We start from the raw sequence: 20,626 nt of genomic DNA, 5'->3' as shown, positions 1-20,626 counted from the left end.
GCTTTTGACTACAAAAGCACTTGCCATCCAAGGATTTGAGTCCTCTTCAAGAAATAAAACTTATGTATCAAAAGAGTCTCAATTATTGAACGTGGAGGGAAAAAAATATGGGGTTAAGCAAATTTTTCAAAGGTAGTTTGGAAAAACTGGAAAGAGAGCCTAGGATCCTACTTAACATTTACAGTTAGCAAGCAATGGCTTGAATAGAAAAGACTAGCTTTCTCTTTTTATGACAGTAAGAGCTAGCTGTATTACAAATATATTTCACTGGACAATTTTGTTCTTTCCCTGACTAAACAGAAGCTTGTTTCCCTATCCATTGCTGTATTGTGAGACAACAATGAAGGCTCTGCTTTCATCCCTAGGACAAAACATTGAAAAGAATCAGAGGTAAGCACATGTATTGGTTAGCATGACAAACTAAGATTGACCAGTTCAAGGACTTCATAATTAGCAAGAGGCCAAGGATTGGGCAGTTTTGGATAGTTTTAACAGCTGAAAAACAGATATGTGAAAAACAGAAGATATGAAAGTAGTAAAACCAATGTGGAAAACAGAACATGTCAAGGAGCTCTGATGTTCAGTGCGGCAGGGTTATTAGGCCAAGGGCATAACGCTTTTAGTATCAAAAGGTAGAAACCTTACCCTCCTTTTCTAGGTATGACCCATCCGTACCATACCCTCTTTTACACCAGCACAATCGAGTCATCACAAGGTATACAAACGTACCTTTTTAAAATTAGGTTTACTTAAACAAGATATTTCCAAATCTGGACGCACCAGCATGCCATACAGTAAGCTCAGATGAAGGCCAAAACAAGTCATTGGGACTGGAAGTAAGGCTTAGGAGATCCTTGTGTGCACAGTATAGATCAGACTAAAACCAGGAGACGTTTGTTCACACCACTACCTTCATGTTGTCAGAATCAAGAACAATTTAGGCATGCAGTTGCTGATACACCCAAGAACTCAACTGTAACACACAGTCAGCCCAGCAGTATCAAACTCTTCTGCCAACGACAGTCTTACATTCACTTCAGTATACCTAGAATCTTGCCTCTGCACTATGACCAAAAACCCACATCAAAAGTCAACCAAAGCAAAACACTCCCTACAATTACAGAAACTAAACAGTTGTTTTGAATGAGGATTCAATTATCTGTTTCCAGGAAAAGCAAAACACAACAAATTAGGCAAACAAATAAACAAACAAAAACACCCACCACTAGCAGTACAAAATCACACCAAGTAATATACGGCTTCCTTTATCCTAGAGGAGGATCATCCAACAGCTGGCATAGAGAGAGGGTACTTTTGGTAAGTGTTATTGTAAAATATTTCCCTATTGAATAGATGGAATGCTTTCAGAAGAAAGAGTTGATACTATTTGCAACAACTGACTGTATCCCAAAGTCAAGCATTCTTCTCTTAATCCTGCAACTAGGTAAATAGCACAAAATGTGCTTAAACTGAAGATATCGCATGTATTTAAATTTTAAAGTCTGATGTATTAGATATTTAAGTTCAGTTTATGTTCTACTAGCCATTTTGGTTCTAAAGGTGTTTGGGGCTTTTTGATACACATGCATTTCACAAGATAAAAAAAAAAAAAAAAGAAAAAAGGTCTTTAGACCAAAATAGACCTGCTATTTCTTATCTCTTCACTATATATGAAGAAATACATTCTTGTCTTCACAAGAATAGCCCACAACTTCAAGTCAGGGACAACAGATACCTTTCTAAACATGTAGACCTGCCTTAAGTAGCTTCTTCCATAAGAGTATCCCGCTTGTAGGTTCTCTCAGGACAACCATGTCCTCAAAACCTCTGCAGAAGAGGCAGGAATCTTTATGACAACGAGCATCAAGATGAAGGCACAGTGCTAAAATCCTGGACAGAATTGTCATCTCAAGCCTTGGAAGAGCCAAAGGAATCAGACAGAACATTGTGGAGAGCTGACAAGCATTTTTTAAGTGGAAGAAATTCATCAGCTTTTTTCCCACATCCAAATTCCTAACATTATTTATTTATTTATTTATTTGTATGGTAGGTAGTGTCAAGACAGATAAAACAACTCTGGAACTAAAGTAGATCCTAACATGGTGAACTATTAAAAAAAAAAATGCTACACACGCACACAGCCAAACTAGAAATGGTAATCCCAACTTCTACCTGTAAAAGAATAGGTTAATACCTATGTACACACTTGAAACCAAGATTGACTCTGATGATGTTACACTCATATAATTCTTAAAGCTTTCTAACTTTTCTAACTTTGATTAATGTGCAAGTATCTCAAAAACATGGTTTAAACTTACAGTACTAAATAGCAGGTGCTTACTGCCTAACATGCCAATGACAAATCTGTTGATTTATTATTTCGAGAACAGGTAATAAATACCTAAACACTTTCAAACGACAAATTCTAAAAAGGCTGCAACACAATTTGTACCTCTAGAAGACTTCAAAGTTCTACTACTCTGCAAGATTTTTCATGATGTTACAGAAGTGATTTCATAGACTATACTGAGATTTTAAAAATACAGTTTGTTTTTTTCTAAGTTGATAACTGGGAAGTAAGTAACAAACATTAGTATATCATGCAGACATATTTGAGAAGTATAAGCCGTCTAGAAAACCTAAAAAAATCTTTACTATACACTTCACAGCAGCAATACTGCCCACTTGGTGGTAGAGAAGTAGGTACGTTCTTCTCCTAAGAAATCCCTTTCTTTCAGTCCATTGTTAAGATATTTTCCTATGCAGGGACTCTTTACAATTCAAGACTACTTCATAAAAAAACCAAACAAACACATGGCAGGACTAGAATTTAAGACTATCATTATGCAATAAGAGAAATGCTCTCAAATAAGAATTATGGGATCTTAGAACTATCTTAGGAAGTAAATATATTTATATATGTATAAATATATAAAGTAGAAACTTGAAAATTGATTTTAGTAATCCTATGCAAGAATTTGAATGCACACAGAAGGACAGAAGACTTAAGTTATAAAAATACAGTCCGGCCATCTGATTTTAATTTGCATTCTACTCTTCCCACTTGCTAGCCGCCTCCTGTGTTTGTATCTATAATTTCTTAATTACTACAGACTTTCTAATTAGACTTAAAATACTCTTTATTAGAAAAGAAAGAAGCTAAAGATAAAAGTAGTTTTTAGTTCAGTATTTAAGATACAGTCAGCCAGAGTTCACTACCTCAAATTTTCTTCAATGCATACAGCAGACAGCTTACGCTTTATAAATACATTTGAAAATCTAGCCTGCTGACTGTAATTCAAGTTATATATCAATACTTAAATTCTGCAAGAAGTTTAAATTTAAAAGACTGTATTGCTCTCTACATGCTGTGAATAAGACAGTAGACAGTGAAAAATATGTATTGTATCAGTGTTAGCAGTCATAAGCTATAGCCTATTAAGGTTCTTTCTTGCTTTCTCACTGCTGTCTAGAAGCTGTACAGCAGCAAGACCACAAAAGCTGGTCTGAATCCTTGCTCCTTACCCCACTGCAAGAACTCCATACAGTAAGGGATAAATTGTACTGTTGAGCAGTAAGATCATAGACTATAGAGGTAGCTAATAAAGATGAATTAAAATGCTTAACATTATAACAGACAGAGGACAATAAAATTGTTGTTTAGCTCTAAGCAGGTTTTCATATCAATGCAGTGGCACAGAAGAATTAGCAGGGGAGCTTCCATGTAGTTAACAAAAGCACAACCACCATCAATTCTAAGTAGCTGAAGATACTCCAAGGGATTTGGGAAACTATAGAGTAAAAAAGAAAACAAAGCCTACATTCAATCTTACGAATCATGGCTCCATAGGTACCTTATATTAAGTTTTCCATAATTTCTTGACAGGAAAAGACAACTAAGGGTAACTGCAGGTTTACTTTCACAGCTTGTCTTCACTGCTACCTTTTTCTTATGAATTACTCAGAAAAATGAAAAAGAAAACAGACAAAAAGAAGAATGAAAAGAAGAAGCAGAGGGGAAAGAGCAAAAAAAAAAATTATTAAAATTGCATTAAAAGAAGGCTATAATCACACCTTGTAGCAAAGGCGTCCTGGTGGAGTCCAACACCTAAATAAAATTCATTCCATTATTAAAATCGTATAAAAAAGAAAAAAAAATCAGAAAACACAAATAAAGAAAGCTAACTAATGAATTACAAGCAAATAGAAGTGAATATGAAGTTTAGTCATCTGATACCTTGCACATCCTGCTGTACCCCTATCTTAGGGATGTTTTGCCCTAACCTGCAAGGTTTCTCTGTTCCCATGATGAAGCAAATCTCTACAGAAGTCTGGTCACCCCTTGTCAATGGAGAATGTCTAGTCCAGTCCAAATTACCATTGCTTCAGCAGGCAAAAGTTAGCAAAAGATAGTCTTCTGTTGCCTTTCTATATTTTTTCTCCTCAGAACGAGTGTGGAAACCTGAAGATTTGGACATCAGGGTTGTGTTCCTTTTTTTTTGTTCATGTCAATAAGGGCAGTTCGAAATGCAGCCTTACATTGGGAGGACAACATATGAGAAAAGACCAACACTACAGCATTTTGAGAGTGCAATTTCTTGAGAGTAACATTCTCAAGAAAAGAAAACAAAAATATAGAAAAGCTCATCAGAAAGTTTTTGTATAACTTATAGAAAAATAGGTTTTACTAAGGTGTCCAATCACAGACAAGGCTAACTCAGAGGTGGTGTAGAGGGGGTGGAAATCAACACAATAAATTGTGCCAGGAATGTGATCATCTGACCTCAAAACAAGCTCAAGTTCAGAACAGTTTTAATCCTTCAAGAAACCAGTTGAAAGGACATGAAATAACTACTATGGCAACATAATTCTTCCAAGTATGAGTTTTACTATGAGAAGTGCAAGCAATTTTTGTTGCTTATGAGATTTGCCAGGTTTACTTAGGCCAATCTTACTCAGAACTTGTGAGGAAAATAAATAGTGAAGCTTATTTCTCCAACAGTCCCAGAGTTACTGAACTTTGACATGTAACAATTTATTTCAGAATAGCAATCACTGATTTATATACAAATGCATGGTAAACCAGAGTATTTCTGACCTACAGAGAAACACATCTATTTGCTTCTATGAAAGGAGAAGACTTCTTTTTGTTGACAAAGAAACAGGGTATTAGTTAAAGATCTTCTCCAAAGCAATTTGAGACTTAGACTTCAGCTTATGCAGGTGCAGAATATCAGTTACGTTGACAGAAGGCAATGCTTAATTTGTAATGCTTTAGGAATTGCAGAACTGCAGTTTTACATTTACAGAAATTACCACCACCTGGCTTCCACTGTTTGCCTTAGCTTTGCAATCCAGAAGTTGAACAAGAGCAAAAGCTGCTCCTTTTCACCATCAACTTTGACAACAAACCCTATCCATTCTCTGAGCCGAGTTCAGCACAGCCTAGATACAGGAGATAATTTCTGAACTCACTATTAAGGACTTCAGGTCTCTAATAATAAATATAGAGTAATGTTGAAGTTTGACTATCTTACAATAAATGCCAGCTCTCAGGGGCTAACTCATACAGTTACCACAGCTATGGCAAGATCAGGAGGAAAGTACTCATGTCAACAGGTGGAGGCAGATGGCTGGTGGGATTTTAAGTACTATGGCTCCTGGGTAGTGCTAGAGATGACCAAAGGTGAACTGCAGTATACCTGAACATGGTGTGTATGTGTGCATGCTAGGATAGGAAACAGTTACATAAGCACACAAAATCTTTTTGCTGAATACTCCATACCATCCTGACAATGTAAGACACCAGTGATGCACAGAAACTAGTCTCTAAAATTCTAGTGCATCACTAACTTTTGAACTGACTCTTAATACAGGACTACTATTGCAGATTGAAATCACATCTGCAATTCAGATGTTATATACCACATAAGATGATAGATAAGCACTGTTAAAACACACACAAAATACATTTAAAAGAAAAAAAAAAACAAACAACTGAATAAATGACCTTCTTCCACGATTACTGAACCAGATATTTCAGGTTCCTTAAGCTTCATTTTGTCACGTCAACTACTAGGCTAAGATTTTCTAAGAGTCACGACCTTCTGATTATTCTTTCTCTGAGACTAATCAACATCAAAACTAGAGGAAAAAATGGAGTGCTTGTATTACCAAGTACTTACAGAAGCAAATACAGAAAGTAATTACTAACAATAAAATATTCAGGATATCCAACCTACCTGATAACTGCTTCCTTTCCAAAACTTCTTCATTTCTTTGCGTCTCCAAGCAACAAGAGAGCTAGTAATGAGTGTACATGGTACAAGGTAGAGAAGGGCAGGTTGTCCCATCTTCATTAATGCCAGAACAATGAAAGTCAGCACCATACCAACGGCATAAGCTATAAAACACAATCAAGAGCAAGTATATCTTTAAATTAAATAACTATTGTAGTAAGCCAAAAAAACTTTTCTTTAATTAGCATGTACCTTGCTGATCTAATTGAAGTAAGGAGGGACAATAGGTTGCTATGTATTTTTGCAAGCTTTCTCAAAGCAACTATCATAAAGAACACTCACTTGAAGTATGAGCAGGCACATTAAGAAGATTATACAGAGATTCTTGACAACACTGAACATTCACCTGGAGAAAACTATCTAGTTCTGCCATTAAAAAAAAAAATGGGATGAAGATTAAAATAGCTGAAAAATCATGATTTACCTATTGTACAGGAAATGTAGTATACAGAAGAAGAACTTGTTTGAACATCAAATCTTCGACAATAGGCAACCAGAAGCCCTTGAACAAAGAAAAAGAATGGTTTAATGAAACATGTAGCCATGAATTCTTTTCTACCCAGTCCTCCAAATCAAAGCAGCATAAGAAGAAATTATACTAAGGCTTCCCATTGCTGTGCTTTATCTTCTTCTCAATTCTTTTCTGTAAAGCCAAGAACCAGTTTCAGAAATCCTACATTAAGTACTGAAAATCAAAACCACAATGCAAATATGCTAAAAAGGGTGGTATTAGAAGGTTCTGTTTTTGTTTTAAGCAAGCTAAGAATTTTGCGCTACTTTCAATTTTGAATGCACTAATACAGAAGAGTAACACCTATTTTTAATACTTCTCTTCAATAGGATTTTAATGCTCACTCGTAACAGTCAGTAATTTTGCCTCAGTACAGATCACAAGAAAAGGGAGAGTGGTCTTGTCACGAGATGGAGCTTTGTGCTTAAGTAATTTGCACATCACTCAGTTATTCAGCTATGGCAAAATTCAACTCTTCTAAGGTAGAAAAAATTGACAAAACATTTTCCATGACCTCACCTCTAATTTCATAGTTTATGACACAATAATGCTATGAGTCACAAAATACTTGCTTTTGGTGAGATTTTAATAAGATTTCATTAACACTGACAACTGGATTTATCTGTGGGACTTGTATTTTCACAAAACACAACACTAAAGCAAAGCAAAACAACATTCATTATTTAAGTAGACTGTAGCACACCAACCTTTCTTATACTCTGGCTTTTCTTGTATTCCATGCTAACAAATCAATATAAACTGCTGTATTTGATTTAGAAAATGCTTTGCAGAATAATCCCTCTCATAAGTCAGTTGAGAATCAAAACCAAAAAATATTTAATCCTAAATTACAATTGCCAAAGACATCTGCTCACCTGGGACAATAATGTCTCCAAAACCCAACAAAGAAAATGGCATGTCACACAATGTCGCTGCAGAGTATTCAAGTCTAGGCACTCTAATAACCACAGGTAACTGTAAAACAGTATTTCACAAGCCCACATAAATCTAATATAAAGCATCCTGGTAGTTTGGATTTTTTTTAATGAATAAACAGTTTAAATATCATTAATTTATCATAACTCATGACTTCGAAATAGGTAGGACCTAAAGTAAAAACCAGAAACCATCACAGAGAGTGGATAAAGCTTAAGGCAATATGTAAATTAGAATTTCAGATTTACAAATAATATGTACACGCCACATGTTGTCTTAAGTTATTTTTAACCATACAATGAGAATAGCAAGTCTGGATTATTATCCTAACTATACAGTATTGATATCCAGGCCCTGAAGAGAAATTTGGATAGTCAGGTTTTCCCCAAAAGAATAATCTTTTCAGAGGGAATGATTTAAAAATCCAGTATCTGAAATACAATCCTTACTTTCTCATGGGGAGCTGAGCGTTCAGTAGGGACTTCCACCAAGTTTCCATCATTCTAGGATCAAACCCAAGTCAACAGGTATTTAATACTTAAAAGAAAATAGCAAAAGCTGGCTATATTTTGTGAGAAAGTTATGCTGAAAAGCACGCTATGAATTAGCTACAAAATGTCAGTATTGGTATGTTGCACATATTAAAACAGCTATTCATACCTTTTCGCTGTTTCCAAAGGGACCAGCTGCAACTTCAACCATTATACTTGCCCCATTCTGAAATTCAGTTTATTTTTCTAAAGTTAGTGGTTTAATATATCAAAACATTCATATTACATTTACAAAAAACTTCTTGCACCTCATCTTACAATTCAGGATTGGAAAAATCCCAAATGTCAAAAGGAATATATTAATATAATAGTGTTATACAGTATTGTTTTACATTTAAAACACATAGTCCAGTCTAAAATGATTAACAAAAACAAAACACACATACACAAAAACAAACAAACAAAAAAACAACACAAACCCACCAGGTGTAGCTGGGTGTTTAGATAAAATTGTGTTAGCTTTTTCTGACGTGACTTTTCTGCTTCCAAATAGAAGAAAGTATGTTTGCATATAGTTCATACTACACTGCAAATCAGCACTGCAAGAAAGTACTAGAGAGTGTTCCATAAAAGGATGTCGAAAGCAAAAGGAGGAAGAAAACTGGGGAACAGTCACTGCTAGTCATCACCCTGTCACACAAATGGGGACAGGATATTTCTGGCCAAAAGACTGCTGGAGAATTGTTAATTTAACAAAATTTATCACACCTATGCAAGCATTATGATCTATGGTCCTTGCAAGGCAGAAATTTAAACCACTGCTGCCTTGAACAGGAAAAAAGAAAAGGAAGACAGCATTTCTGCATCGAGAATACTGAAAAAAACAGTCATCTGACAAAAATGCTGCCACAATAACCAGACATCATTTTGATTTTCAAGAGAAATTCATGGACATACCTTCGTGATAAATGGTGTTATGAAGACAAAAAACACATCGTATAGAAGGAGAAGGCCTAGTAGTATCACACAGGACTGGAAAGGAGAGAGAAAAAAATACCACGGGTTTTCAAAGACTGCATAATTACATTTTGGTACCCTTACTGTATCACCACATTAAAAAATAAAGAAAGAATCAGAAAGAAAAAAAAAAAAACAACACACAAACAAAAAACCCACACTACACCAAGATTTCTACTCCAGCATAACATTAGAATATTTTTTAAAATAACTATTATAATTAAAATTTGTGCAAATTTATTGTTTTCCAATACTTCTTGAGCATTAAAAACTTACTTCTTGATGCTAAACTTATACATGTGGCATTAAAATACTTTAAAATATGCAATTTACAGTACCTTAAAGTTGGGCATTTTCAGTGTTTTGATGAAGTTTAGGCAGAAAGCAACTCCCAAAATATCTTGCAAAATCCAAGCCCACCTAAATATAAGAACACACTTTTACACATTGTCCAACTTACTGCTGGTATTTAAGTATAATGATTTTTTTAGATTTTTCTGTAGGTAGCAAAATTGCAAAAGGGAACTGAAAACAAGGTGGTTTTTTTTTTTTTTTTTTTTTTAAGTATTGCTACCAATACCACAAAAACACTAGTTTCAAGATCAACAATTTTCACTAGCCTCTGATCATAAATTGGTAACTGTTCTTTGTCAGTGTGGCACAGAGAAAATGAATACAGCAGAGGCTACAGCAGGGTCTTGCCATTCCCTTGCATGACTGCTCACTTGCTCAACACATGTTGACTGGAAGCCCTGCTTACTATGTGGCTCATGATGCTTCTTAGGATTTTACTATAATGTTTATTTAGGGTCTCATGCTTATATTACCATTTCTGCACTTTTTTCCTCTATGGTGATCATTGGCAATCAAGCTAGTTCTTCCTCGTCTTCAAAATTTTTTGCAACTCCAAATTGCCACACAGTTCATTTGTATAGCTTTGTTCTCTATTACTCCCATACTTATTAAGCTTCATAAATACTTATGACTTTTTTTTTTTTTTAAACTAGGCATCGTAGTTTAGAAGGACGCCATGTGCCAGAAAGTGTTATGAGATGAGAAGGGTTTTTGAGGACGTTTATTCATATTACCCTTTCAAGTTAGAATGCACCACTTACCTATCTTCATTTCGAAACACTGCCCAAACAACAGCTGCTGCTATGCAGAATGCAGCGAGAAAGATAAGCCTCACTTCAATATTTTTGTTGCAACACGTAATTCTAAAAGAAAAATAATTAAATTAAAAAGAAAGCGTAAAACAGCCAAAATACCTGCCTGCGCTGTCCACAGGTCCTTAAACTGACAAAGTGTTCTCATCCAGAGACCCCCCTCTCCCACCCCTTTGTTTCATCAGCGCTCAAGTGGGTGGCATTATTCTTCCAACTGCAGACTTTATCAAACTACACTCATGTTTTCACACTACCTCTAGTAGCGACAAGAAAAAAAAAAAAAAAACAACAAAAGAAACCTTGTAAGAATTGAAAGGTGTCCAATACCTGCACTGTCCAAATGGTATTTCTCCGATTAGTGCAGCAAGACAGTTGTACAGACTTGTTGCAGATGCCAAGCAGAAGACTGATATTATAACATACACTAGATAAAAAGAATGGGTGGTAGGAATCAGTGACAAAATACAATGGGAGCAAATACAGCAAACAGGTATCAAACACAAGGATGCACATATGATTTAAACTGTTTAGAGCTATAGTGCTACTTGGTACACTGTCATTGGAGACCCCAGTTACAGATTACTGCATAGTGATAGATTCTGAAATGTCTCTTCCATGAAAAGAGTTCTCTTCAAGACCTGAGTTTTTAATATTTTTATTTTTTATTAAAAAAAAAACAACAACACTTTTTTCCTTTATTTAAGGAGAAAAGTGGTCTGATAACTGCCTTCACATACTTTTCTTTGTTTATGTTTAAAACTGAAGTGCTCTTTTACAACTGCCAGCCTTCTCAATTACTGATAATACTTACTCCTCACTTCAAATTTATATCTGTAGTCATCTTGTCTGCTAATGTATAAAAATTTCAGCAATCTCTAGCTCTGACTGATGATTTAAATAGCATTTTAAGATACTATACACCTTCCAAAATTTCTGATTAGCTAGGAACCACCTCCTTGGGAAGAGACTTCATACACTGTGTTCCAACTTAGGGTATACTGCCTATTCTAAGCACCCTGAAATACAGGTGGACAATAAAAACAGTTATTTACATGTTTTTTGTTTTTGTTTTATTGTAACAAAGGTCTGGCTAGAAATTGACTCTAACATCTATAGGGAATTTACTGAAAAATAGGCAAGACAGGTGTACTGGTTTTGGCTGGCATAGAGTTAATTTTCTCCATAGCATCTCCTACAGTGCTATGTTTTGGATTGGTGACCAAGGCAGCATTGATAACACACCGCTGCAAACCTGCAAATACGCTGAGGGTGTACAGGAAGTCCCCAGGACATTTGGAGTAATGTTGTCTGTCTTTCCAAATAACCATTATACATGATGAAGCCCTGCTTTCCTGGAAGTAGCCAAATACTTGCCCTTCCGATGGGAAGCGATGTTCCAATTCCTCATTTTGCTTTGCTTGTGTACACAGCTTTTACTTTACCTACTAAAGTGTCCCCATCTCAACCCATGAGTTTCCTCTCTTTTGCCCTTCTGATTCTCTCCCCCACACCACTGCAGGGGAGCAAAGGAGCAGCTTTTTGCTGGTAACACCCCCTCTGGTGCTTCAGTTACAGAATTAAACTACAGGGGTGAAGTAAATTTAAATTTACTGCTTTAAGCAAATGCACTTAGCACCTCTAGTACGGCAACAGAAAAATGCACAATTGTGTCAGTAGTGGTGTTGTGCTTTAAAGACCATGATTATGGTATATTTGTAACAAAAGTTTATCCGTACTTGTGGAAATTCTGGTTTGTACATTCAAGATAGTTCTGTTGTAGTACTGCAAGGTGTTAAAGCACTATGCCATTGTGATTTCTTTAAAGATCATACGCTTTTAATACTATTCCATCTGTAAAGTTATAAAAGGTTGAGCACTTTTGTAAGTGAACCCAAGATAGCAACAGAACCAATAAAAGCGAGAAAACCTGAGGGAGTGTCTGGATTTTTTTAAAAACTATTTGCTTTTCCTCCACACCCTCTGGTTTAATATGAGTAGTACCTTCAGATTTTGAGTTTTATGTTAACACAGACCTGCTCAGAATTCATTCCAGCGCCAGAAAGGCATCATACCAGCAACAACAAAATAAAAATAAGAAAACAGCCCAAACCTTAAGTTGTTATTTAAGTTTAGACATAAAATATGCAAGGAACCCTAGAAACTTATAAAGATCTGGGATTTAGTCTACACAGAGAAGCTGGCAGCAAGTGAATTTTTCTAGCTTTACTGACTACTCGATGCTGTCTCCAAGTACTGATATTAGGACTCACATTCACACACTATAGTGATCACAACATAGTGGGGTTTTATCGTTGTTTGGTTTTATGTGTAATTATACGCAGAATTTTCCCATAGGACAGCTTACCATACCATGGAAACAGCTTGTATCTGCTTCAAAGTGCAGACACTAAGGCTTCTTCACAAAAATCTGTTACATATTTGCTTTGAACCCTTCACATTTCTTCCTGTCCCCAACTAACTTATCCTTTTCATTTCCCCTCCTTTAAGAGGCCTCATTCTTCACTCCAGTCCCCTCTCCCTTTCCCCTTTAAGAGACCTTTTTCATCACTTCTTCCAAAATTTCACCTGAAACTAGGAGTAAACAGGAAGTTTTTAAGCTAAACCTTTTAATCAAATTAAAAGATTCATCAGTCTTTTTTTTTTTTGTGACATGTTTAGCCAAGGTATCAATGCCCATAGAATCAAGTTAACCAAATGTAAACAAAATCAGAAGTCAGCATGGTGAAGTTTCTTCCGCAGAAGAAGGACAGTAACCTGGTAACAAATTATTGGAAAGAGTGAATTCAGGAAGCTTTCAGAATGAAAGACACATTGTTCACACTAAGAAGTGTGATTTAAAACAGTACATGCTTTCTGGTTGCATAATTTGAGGGCAGGAAGAAAAAAAAGTCAACAGTTTGGAAACTAAGTTTTACTGGAATTGCATCATTCAAGAAATTGCCTTATTGCTAGTATGCCTCAGTTTATTCCATTACGGGAATGAATGCCATTTAGCTTGATACTTCAATTAGGGCACTGCAACCACAAACTCAAGGTCAATGTTGCGATACCCCCAAAAATCTTTTACTCTAAAGACTATTAAAGTGTCATTGACATCCTCCTAAAAACATCAGCATATATCATTTACTTTTGTTTGTGGGTTTTGTTTTTTTGTTGGCAGTCACCAGTCACCTCTCCTCCACATTACTTCACTCAGAATAAGCACCATCCAGGCAGACTCTAAGGCAGTAGAAGAAAGCTTCTTCCTTCGTTTTTAATTAGCAGCTACATCTTTTCAACCCTCTACTCATAGATGTACAGTACAATTAATAAAGTTACATTAATTTTAGTTTAGAAATCTAGCTTTTCAGACTTAGACACTTAAAATCATGCAGAAAAAAAAAAGACAAAGGAGATTATCCTTTCTTTCTTACCTAGCCACTTGTAGAAGAAATAAAGTAAGATCAGCATTACACAACAGATGACGACAAACAAGATAACAGTTAGAGGAGTGAAAGTAACATTTTCTTCCTTTTTCCGTCTTGTTTCTCTCTCCCCAGGACTTGCTGTTGCTTTCAAATTCTCACTGTATTAGGAAAATGACACTTACTTCAGATGAGAGATTATGGTAAACTTTTACTACAATCACAATTTTTTATTACAAATCATTTTGACCAACGGCATTTAGGTCTAAACCTTATTATTATCAGAATTCAAGCTTTTCAGAAAAAATGGTACGCTTTTTGTTTGAGTTTCTCTCCACTTTTTTTGATGGAGATGTGCACTTCTAGCTTAGCATAGATCACAAGGAAAAGATTCTTAACTGCCCTTCTTTTACAACAATACTGGGATTGCCAACTTTAATGAGAATTCCCAATCAAAATCCTGATCGGCGTGAGGAAAAGCTGCCCAATATAAAAACTCTTAACCTCTTCAGGATGCGCGTACTCAGCTTTGTTAGCACATCACCTCTGACTACAAAGTATCTTGGGCTAAATGTAGTCAATCTCTGTAAAAAATTAAAATCCATGTGTTTAAAACCTCAATTATATAACACTGAGCATCTGCAAAAACACCTCATGTTAGCAGAATGAAACTAGCTAATGACTAATTCTTTTACCTTTATACCCCATAATTACAGAGTAAATGAACGTGTGTGTGTGTTAAACGAGACACTTTACATGTTCACCGGAAGTAAGATTTCTGTGCTTACATACCCCGTATTTATACCACACCATCCAAATCAGGAGCCAAATTGTTATGTTTTACTCTGTTCTTTGAGCAGACAGCTCTACTACTCTTTAAGTAAAGGCGCTAGTGAAACTTGCCCATCAGATAGCGTGTTCCCGACAAACCCCAGGGCCTACCTACAAAATGCTTAATTCAGCACTGAAACAACTACCTTCAAAAGAAAAAAGCCCATAGGAGCAAGACACTTTGTTAGATGAATCACCTTCTCAGAGAACATGCTTTGAATAAGCAGCTTAAAAAAAAACTCACCCTAGACTTATGAAAGTACACTTCTAACAGATTTAATGTAATTACATTAGGACTTTTTTCCCCAATATGGGAAACAGCATCACATTTTGTTATTTTAGCATTCAGTGCAGCCACACCCTGAAGCACTGTAGGGTAAAAAAGAAGCATAATCACATCTAGCCTTTAAAAAAAGAATCCCCCCTTCTATTTCTTTAATCTTAAAATAAAATAAAAAAAATCACTTAATATTTGCATAACAACTAGTGGGAAAGAGGAAGGCGCAGTTATCACATACAATCCACTCCCTGCTGTTGTGGGGAACAAAGCACTACTACCTAAATCTCCTGTTCTCTGTTGTAAAGTACACTGACTGGCACATTGCGTGTGCACAGACATACAAGAAATGCTACAGGATAATACCATGCTCTGAAAGACCAGCTACAACCAGTTCAACCCCAGAGTAAAACCAGTTCTGTTAACCTGGTGTGCTTCACTTCACTAAACAAAGCTGCACACTCTCCCAACACTGTGCAGAAACCTCTCTTACCAGCTTGTTTCCTTGCATTTGCCACAAGCTATACCACACACACCCTTATGTCTCATTTCCCCTGCCTAGTCCCATAGCTGCTACTGCCCCAGCTCTGCTGCCAGATAACACACACAGCTGAGGCAGATAAGCCTTGGTGGACTTTGGCTGGAGCCACCCAGACACAACCCAACTGTGCTCTCCAGTGCTGCCAGTGACAGGGCTGTGGCATGGAGACATCCTCTTGGGTGGTGCTCAGCCAGCTGGAACAAGGCACTTGTACAGGTCCCCAGTGCAGACAGCATTTACAGTTGTACCTCCTAGATCACTGGATTTTAAAGGTGTTGCTAAAATGTGTATTTTTTCCACAGATAACGGAATATTCCGATGTCACTACATTAACTCTCACTCATCCTGCCAAGAGCTGCATTATCACTCAGGGACTTTTACAACCTACTGCTTAGGGTTCCCTGAAGACCTACTGAGAGATAGAGCAGAGGAAGACACCAGGAAAGTAGAAAGGGAAGCGTACATTATGTTATGTTTTCTTGCATGCCTGTCAAACCGTTCTTCAGATTCTTCTCATCCAGAAATACTGTTATCAAAGACTCATGATTTTAAGCAGAAAACCCTAAGCAGTTTAGGTCACAACAGTTTTGTTATGTTTTTAAAGGTTACATAGATGATCAAGAAGCTTAAGCATCTAATTGCACCTCAATCACCCTAAAAAAAAAAATCATGTCATACTAATCATAACTAGAGATTTCACAAAACTTGTAGTCTACATAATATAAGCAGTTCTGTCGTGCAGACTTACAGTTCTGCTACTCCACTCCAGTAGCCTCCTAGTGCCACAGTGAACACAGCAATTAGGAAGATGACAACCATACTGCAATCAAACTCTGGCAAAGGCGGTGAATATAGAGTCACATTAATGTCATTTCCGAGAGTCTGAAAAAGAACATACAAATTACTTCATAAAGACAAGAAAGAAATTATACCGCTTAATTTCCAACAAGGCACACAACACGATTTCCTGCTCTTAACCCTACATAATGGTAACAAGGACATTTTCAACTTACTGCATAACATATCCCATATTCTTGTCTTGGTCATTGTAAAGATGCAGTGTCTACCATGCCACCTTCCCAGATAATCAGGTTAGAAAGCAGATTTATTACTACTGCTGTGGTAAATATGGATACCACAAGGCAAAACGGTACTTCTTTGCAATCTTTCAATGCTTCTGAGTAGTTGTACCTACCCCTGATCCAAATGCTTTTTATCCCACAAATATACCATGTGCTACCAAAGACTTAGGTTCTGCAGGAGGGCATATCTGGAGTCAATTACCTTGAAATACAGACTCACAGGTCCACTGAGATATGAGTAGAGATCTGCCTCTAGCTATTGAAGCCACAAAACTCACAGCGCAGACAAAGACAAGATGCTTCAGACAGGACACAGTAAAAACTCATGGTGACAGAAAGATTTAAAAATAATTTTTCACAAACACAACTTGAGATGGATTCAAAAACAAAAGAAAGCAATTTCACATAACTTAAATGCTTCGATGCGACTGAAAGGTGAGATTTGAACAAAGAAAGGGTGACAATTTGACAGAAAGTGAGGAAGGTTAGCTGTTGTTGAAGTCAAGGCACCTAAAGCAACACTGCAGTGAAAACAGACTTCAGAGATGTGGTAGAACAGATTTGTTAACGGTGGGATGTGGGATAAAAAAAGAAGAGATGAACATGTCGGGCAAGTTTGGCTACAGGAAGATCAAATTGGCAGTGGTGAGACTGAATAGGAAGCTGAGTAGTGTAGTGGAATACATGGGCCATATGTGAAGACAGCAGATTCATTTCAGCATCTGAATTATCTAATTACAGAATTAACCTTACTGCAGCCTAAAGAAGTCAATCATTCATTTGCCTCAAGTTATGGCAGTTCAGATAATCACATTTTTAGAAAACATGAAAGAAAATTTAAGTGTTGGTAAAATACTACTGTATGAAGTGATATATAACATTACATAAAGGCAAAACAAACAAACAAATTACAGTACCCTGTAGGTGGAAGACAAAAGGAAAAAAACTAATGGCTTATACGTTTTTCGTATTCAACTCCAATACATCTAATCCCAGTTTTTCCTTTAAATTCCATGAATTTAATAAAGCAAAATTCACATTAGAATCAAGAACAATTACTTCATTTTGTTCCGCTCTTCACTGAAAACTTCTGAAATCTTCTGAAATCTCAGCTGCTACCACAGAGAGCACTATAACCAAATACAGCCCATCAGGTAACAGCTCAGCAAGAGAGCAGCTCACTTCCTAAATGGCCTCTAAAACTGACAAGATTCCTCACAAACCCAATTCAAACATTCTAAGAAACAGTAAAAAGAATGCTTACACCAACCGTCTCCCCTCAGACTGTGCTGACTCTCTCTTCTAGTTAAAAAGAGAGAATTGGAAGCCATAAAGAGCATTAAAATGTAATATGCAGCTGTACTAGGAAGACTACGATTGCCAGCTTCTAAGCAGTACATATCATCCCTAACAGCTACTGCCAGTGACATGACAAAACCATGGCAAAAAATACATCAGAACTAGGAAAGGATCACTTGTAGGCAAGGCTTTGTTTCTTACTACTTTTATGAAGACAGTTTCTTTAAGACAAAAATTATTTTTCCCCCTCAATTCAACAGCAGCATGAGACATCACCTGGCATACTTGTCTACTAGCAAAGTTATTTGGTGAATTATTGTAGCTGCACAGGAGCAATTCTGTGTGATACCACTCTAAACCACACTAGCCAATCAAGTGATGCAGAGAAGTTTTAGAACAAATCAGGGATCTAACCTTGCCCTAATTGCCCCCCAAGTTAGCAGGGCATGTATAAAAATCACTCAGCTAAACACACAATGCTTGCTTCCTTGAATGAATAAGTTTCAAGAAAGAGGACAACCTAAACCGAAACTCAGTATTCTTCAGTGATTAGGGCAGACTGAGGAGTGTTACCGCAAACCTTCAAGTCACATCAATGCTCTATAAGAACCAAACTTTAATGGAAAAATAAAAAAAAAAAAAAGGAGAAAACAACCAAAGTCCCAGATATCTTGGGACAGTTTCAGTTCACATACTTACCTAAGCCAACTTCCCACGGCAGCTCTGAAGGTTAAGAGCAGAAATGGTGAAACAAGCTTGCAAATTTAATCCAAGGAGCTAAAACTACACAGGTTACTGCTAGCCTCTGCTATTCATAGAAAAACATGTGCAGTGCAACTCCTGCCTAGCAAAGCTATTTAACACTAAATACACAAACAAAACAACAGAAAGCAAACCACCACCAACAAAAATTCCACACCCAAGAAAACATAGTTTTCTTTAAAACTTTCTGCAACATTCTGTATCCTAATATTACACATCAAGGAAAAGAAACTAAAAGAAGAAACTAAAAGAAGAAAAAACAAACCACAACAAAAACCCCCTGCAAGTGTAGGAGATACCACAACTGCCAGATTTTAAAGACATAAACTTGGCATCTCATCATGAACTCATCAGCAGAAAACCAAACTATACCACCTAACCTGTGTATAACAGATGCTGTCATGCTATAGAAACAGAGCCTATGATCTTATAAAGGCAACAAAAATACAATATCCTTAAGATCCAACCTTATAAGGTACTGCTTGCTTACAAAATATCATGCTGCTTGATACAAGTTCAGCTGTTCTAGTTTCTGTGCAAAAGGAATAGCCTTCTCAGCCTATAGCTCTTGACATTTGCCAAGCACCTGCAATTTTATACAAGTCTACTGGAAGGGTGCTTATCTTGTTTAGGATGAAGATTTCAAAGATTACCCTCAAACCATTATTGTGTCCCATTCTTAGTGTTCTAATTAAACATTCTCTTAAATTGACTTGAAGAAGGAAGTCTTTCCATGATTTAATACCCATCCCCTTCTGTGAATCTTTATCTATGCCCATCCAAATCAGGAAGACATTCATATTTGATATTAATTTTTATTTATTTCATCAAAAACCTAAGTCTATACAAACCATAAAATGCTGAAATTATATTACTTACCAGCTGCATATCCACAATGTCATTGTATCTTATAAGAGCAACTGGTAGAGTCACATTTTCAAAATCAGTCTTGTTATCTGAAGGAGGAGCCTAGAACAGAAAGTATTAGTGGTAAGTGTATTGAGCCCAAACAGGTGCAGATTATCCTTTAAATTTCAGTGAATTTGTAGGAAGAAAAATTGAGCTAGTTCATCTCCTTTTCCTAGGGATTAATGAAGACAGATGTACTTTGGTCAAAACAGGTGATGTTACCACCACATCTGGATTTATTAAGGTCCCGTGCTTTTATAGTATTATAAAGAATAAACAAAACTTGGTTTTTAAACTTGTTTTAGAAGCATAGGAAATAACCTCACGATAATCACACAAATTCTGAAATTGCAAATATTTGTATTTATATTTTGCAGCTGTAACGGAGAACAACAAAAGCAGAAGTATCTGTAGCATCTCCATACCTTCTTTATTTCCAGCTTCGGATGAAATACTTTACGTTTGTCATGTGTTTAAAACAAAATATCTAAGAAGATGAGGAGTTCAGAGTTTGCTGAAATTATGGAATGACAATGACAAGCATTTGCATTCATAAGTATGATTAAAGATACAAGGAAAGATAGAAGTTCAGCTGTGGATACTTTTAGATGATGCAACACAGCATTGCACAGAGCTATTTCAGAATGACCCCTTTGGTCCCTTGAAGAGCAGCAGCACTAGCGCTGTGCTCAGTGGGGAAGGTTACCTCATGCTGGAATCCCACACATTCCTGTAGTCCCCTGCTTCTGGGACTTCTGAGCTATCTCTGCACAGCAATGACTTGGACCAAATAGATAGGATATTATTTTACTACAAAAGAAAATCATAGTTTGTAACTTACCAGCCTAGCTTTACTGGCAATCAACAGCATTTTAGCACCTGATCTTTGAGCAATTCTTGCTTTCTCCAGAAAAGTGCAGTTTCCTCTCATCACTACAACTGCTTTGTCCTTCATTAAGCCAGAAGGAACTTCAGAAGAATTGCAGAGTACTGTAGAAGTCAGGTTTTCCAGAGTCCTAAAAGTCTGCAAAGAGAAGAGGAGCAGAAAGCATGAAAGAAGCAAATCTGATAATGCAAGCT

General features: G+C 36.4%; 1 protein-coding gene across 4 annotated transcripts in view; it reads right to left on the bottom strand.

The window, feature by feature from the left end:
• SPPL2A (signal peptide peptidase like 2A) overlaps positions 1 to 20,626 on the bottom strand; it is a 28,892-nt gene that overhangs the window by 3,206 nt on the left and 5,060 nt on the right. Inside the window, exons 3-16 of one of the 4 annotated variants that reach the window (XM_038184887.2) lie at positions 20,388 to 20,570; positions 19,517 to 19,606; positions 16,243 to 16,376; positions 13,855 to 14,006; positions 10,748 to 10,844; positions 10,370 to 10,471; positions 9,593 to 9,674; positions 9,195 to 9,269; positions 8,407 to 8,463; positions 8,196 to 8,249; positions 7,686 to 7,785; positions 6,724 to 6,801; positions 6,243 to 6,403; positions 4,075 to 4,108 (exon numbers count right to left, since the gene is read on the bottom strand). In XM_038184887.2, the coding sequence (XP_038040815.1) occupies positions 4,075 to 4,108; positions 6,243 to 6,403; positions 6,724 to 6,801; positions 7,686 to 7,785; positions 8,196 to 8,249; positions 8,407 to 8,463; positions 9,195 to 9,269; positions 9,593 to 9,674; positions 10,370 to 10,471; positions 10,748 to 10,844; positions 13,855 to 14,006; positions 16,243 to 16,376; positions 19,517 to 19,606; positions 20,388 to 20,570 (1,399 nt within the window). The remainder of the gene's footprint in view (positions 1 to 4,074; positions 4,109 to 6,242; positions 6,404 to 6,723; positions 6,802 to 7,685; positions 7,786 to 8,195; positions 8,250 to 8,406; positions 8,464 to 9,194; positions 9,270 to 9,592; positions 9,675 to 10,369; positions 10,472 to 10,747; positions 10,845 to 13,854; positions 14,007 to 16,242; positions 16,377 to 19,516; positions 19,607 to 20,387; positions 20,571 to 20,626) is intronic. The other 3 variants (XM_038184888.2, XM_038184886.2, XM_027465878.3) reach the window with 3 other exon arrangements.

The sequence above is a fragment of the Anas platyrhynchos genome, chromosome 11 (assembly GCF_047663525.1).
Source record: "Anas platyrhynchos isolate ZD024472 breed Pekin duck chromosome 11, IASCAAS_PekinDuck_T2T, whole genome shotgun sequence".
Taxonomy (NCBI): domain Eukaryota; kingdom Metazoa; phylum Chordata; class Aves; order Anseriformes; family Anatidae; genus Anas; species Anas platyrhynchos.
The sequence above is the reverse complement of the archived record's forward strand: the minus strand, read 5'-3'. Positions and strand labels throughout refer to the sequence as shown.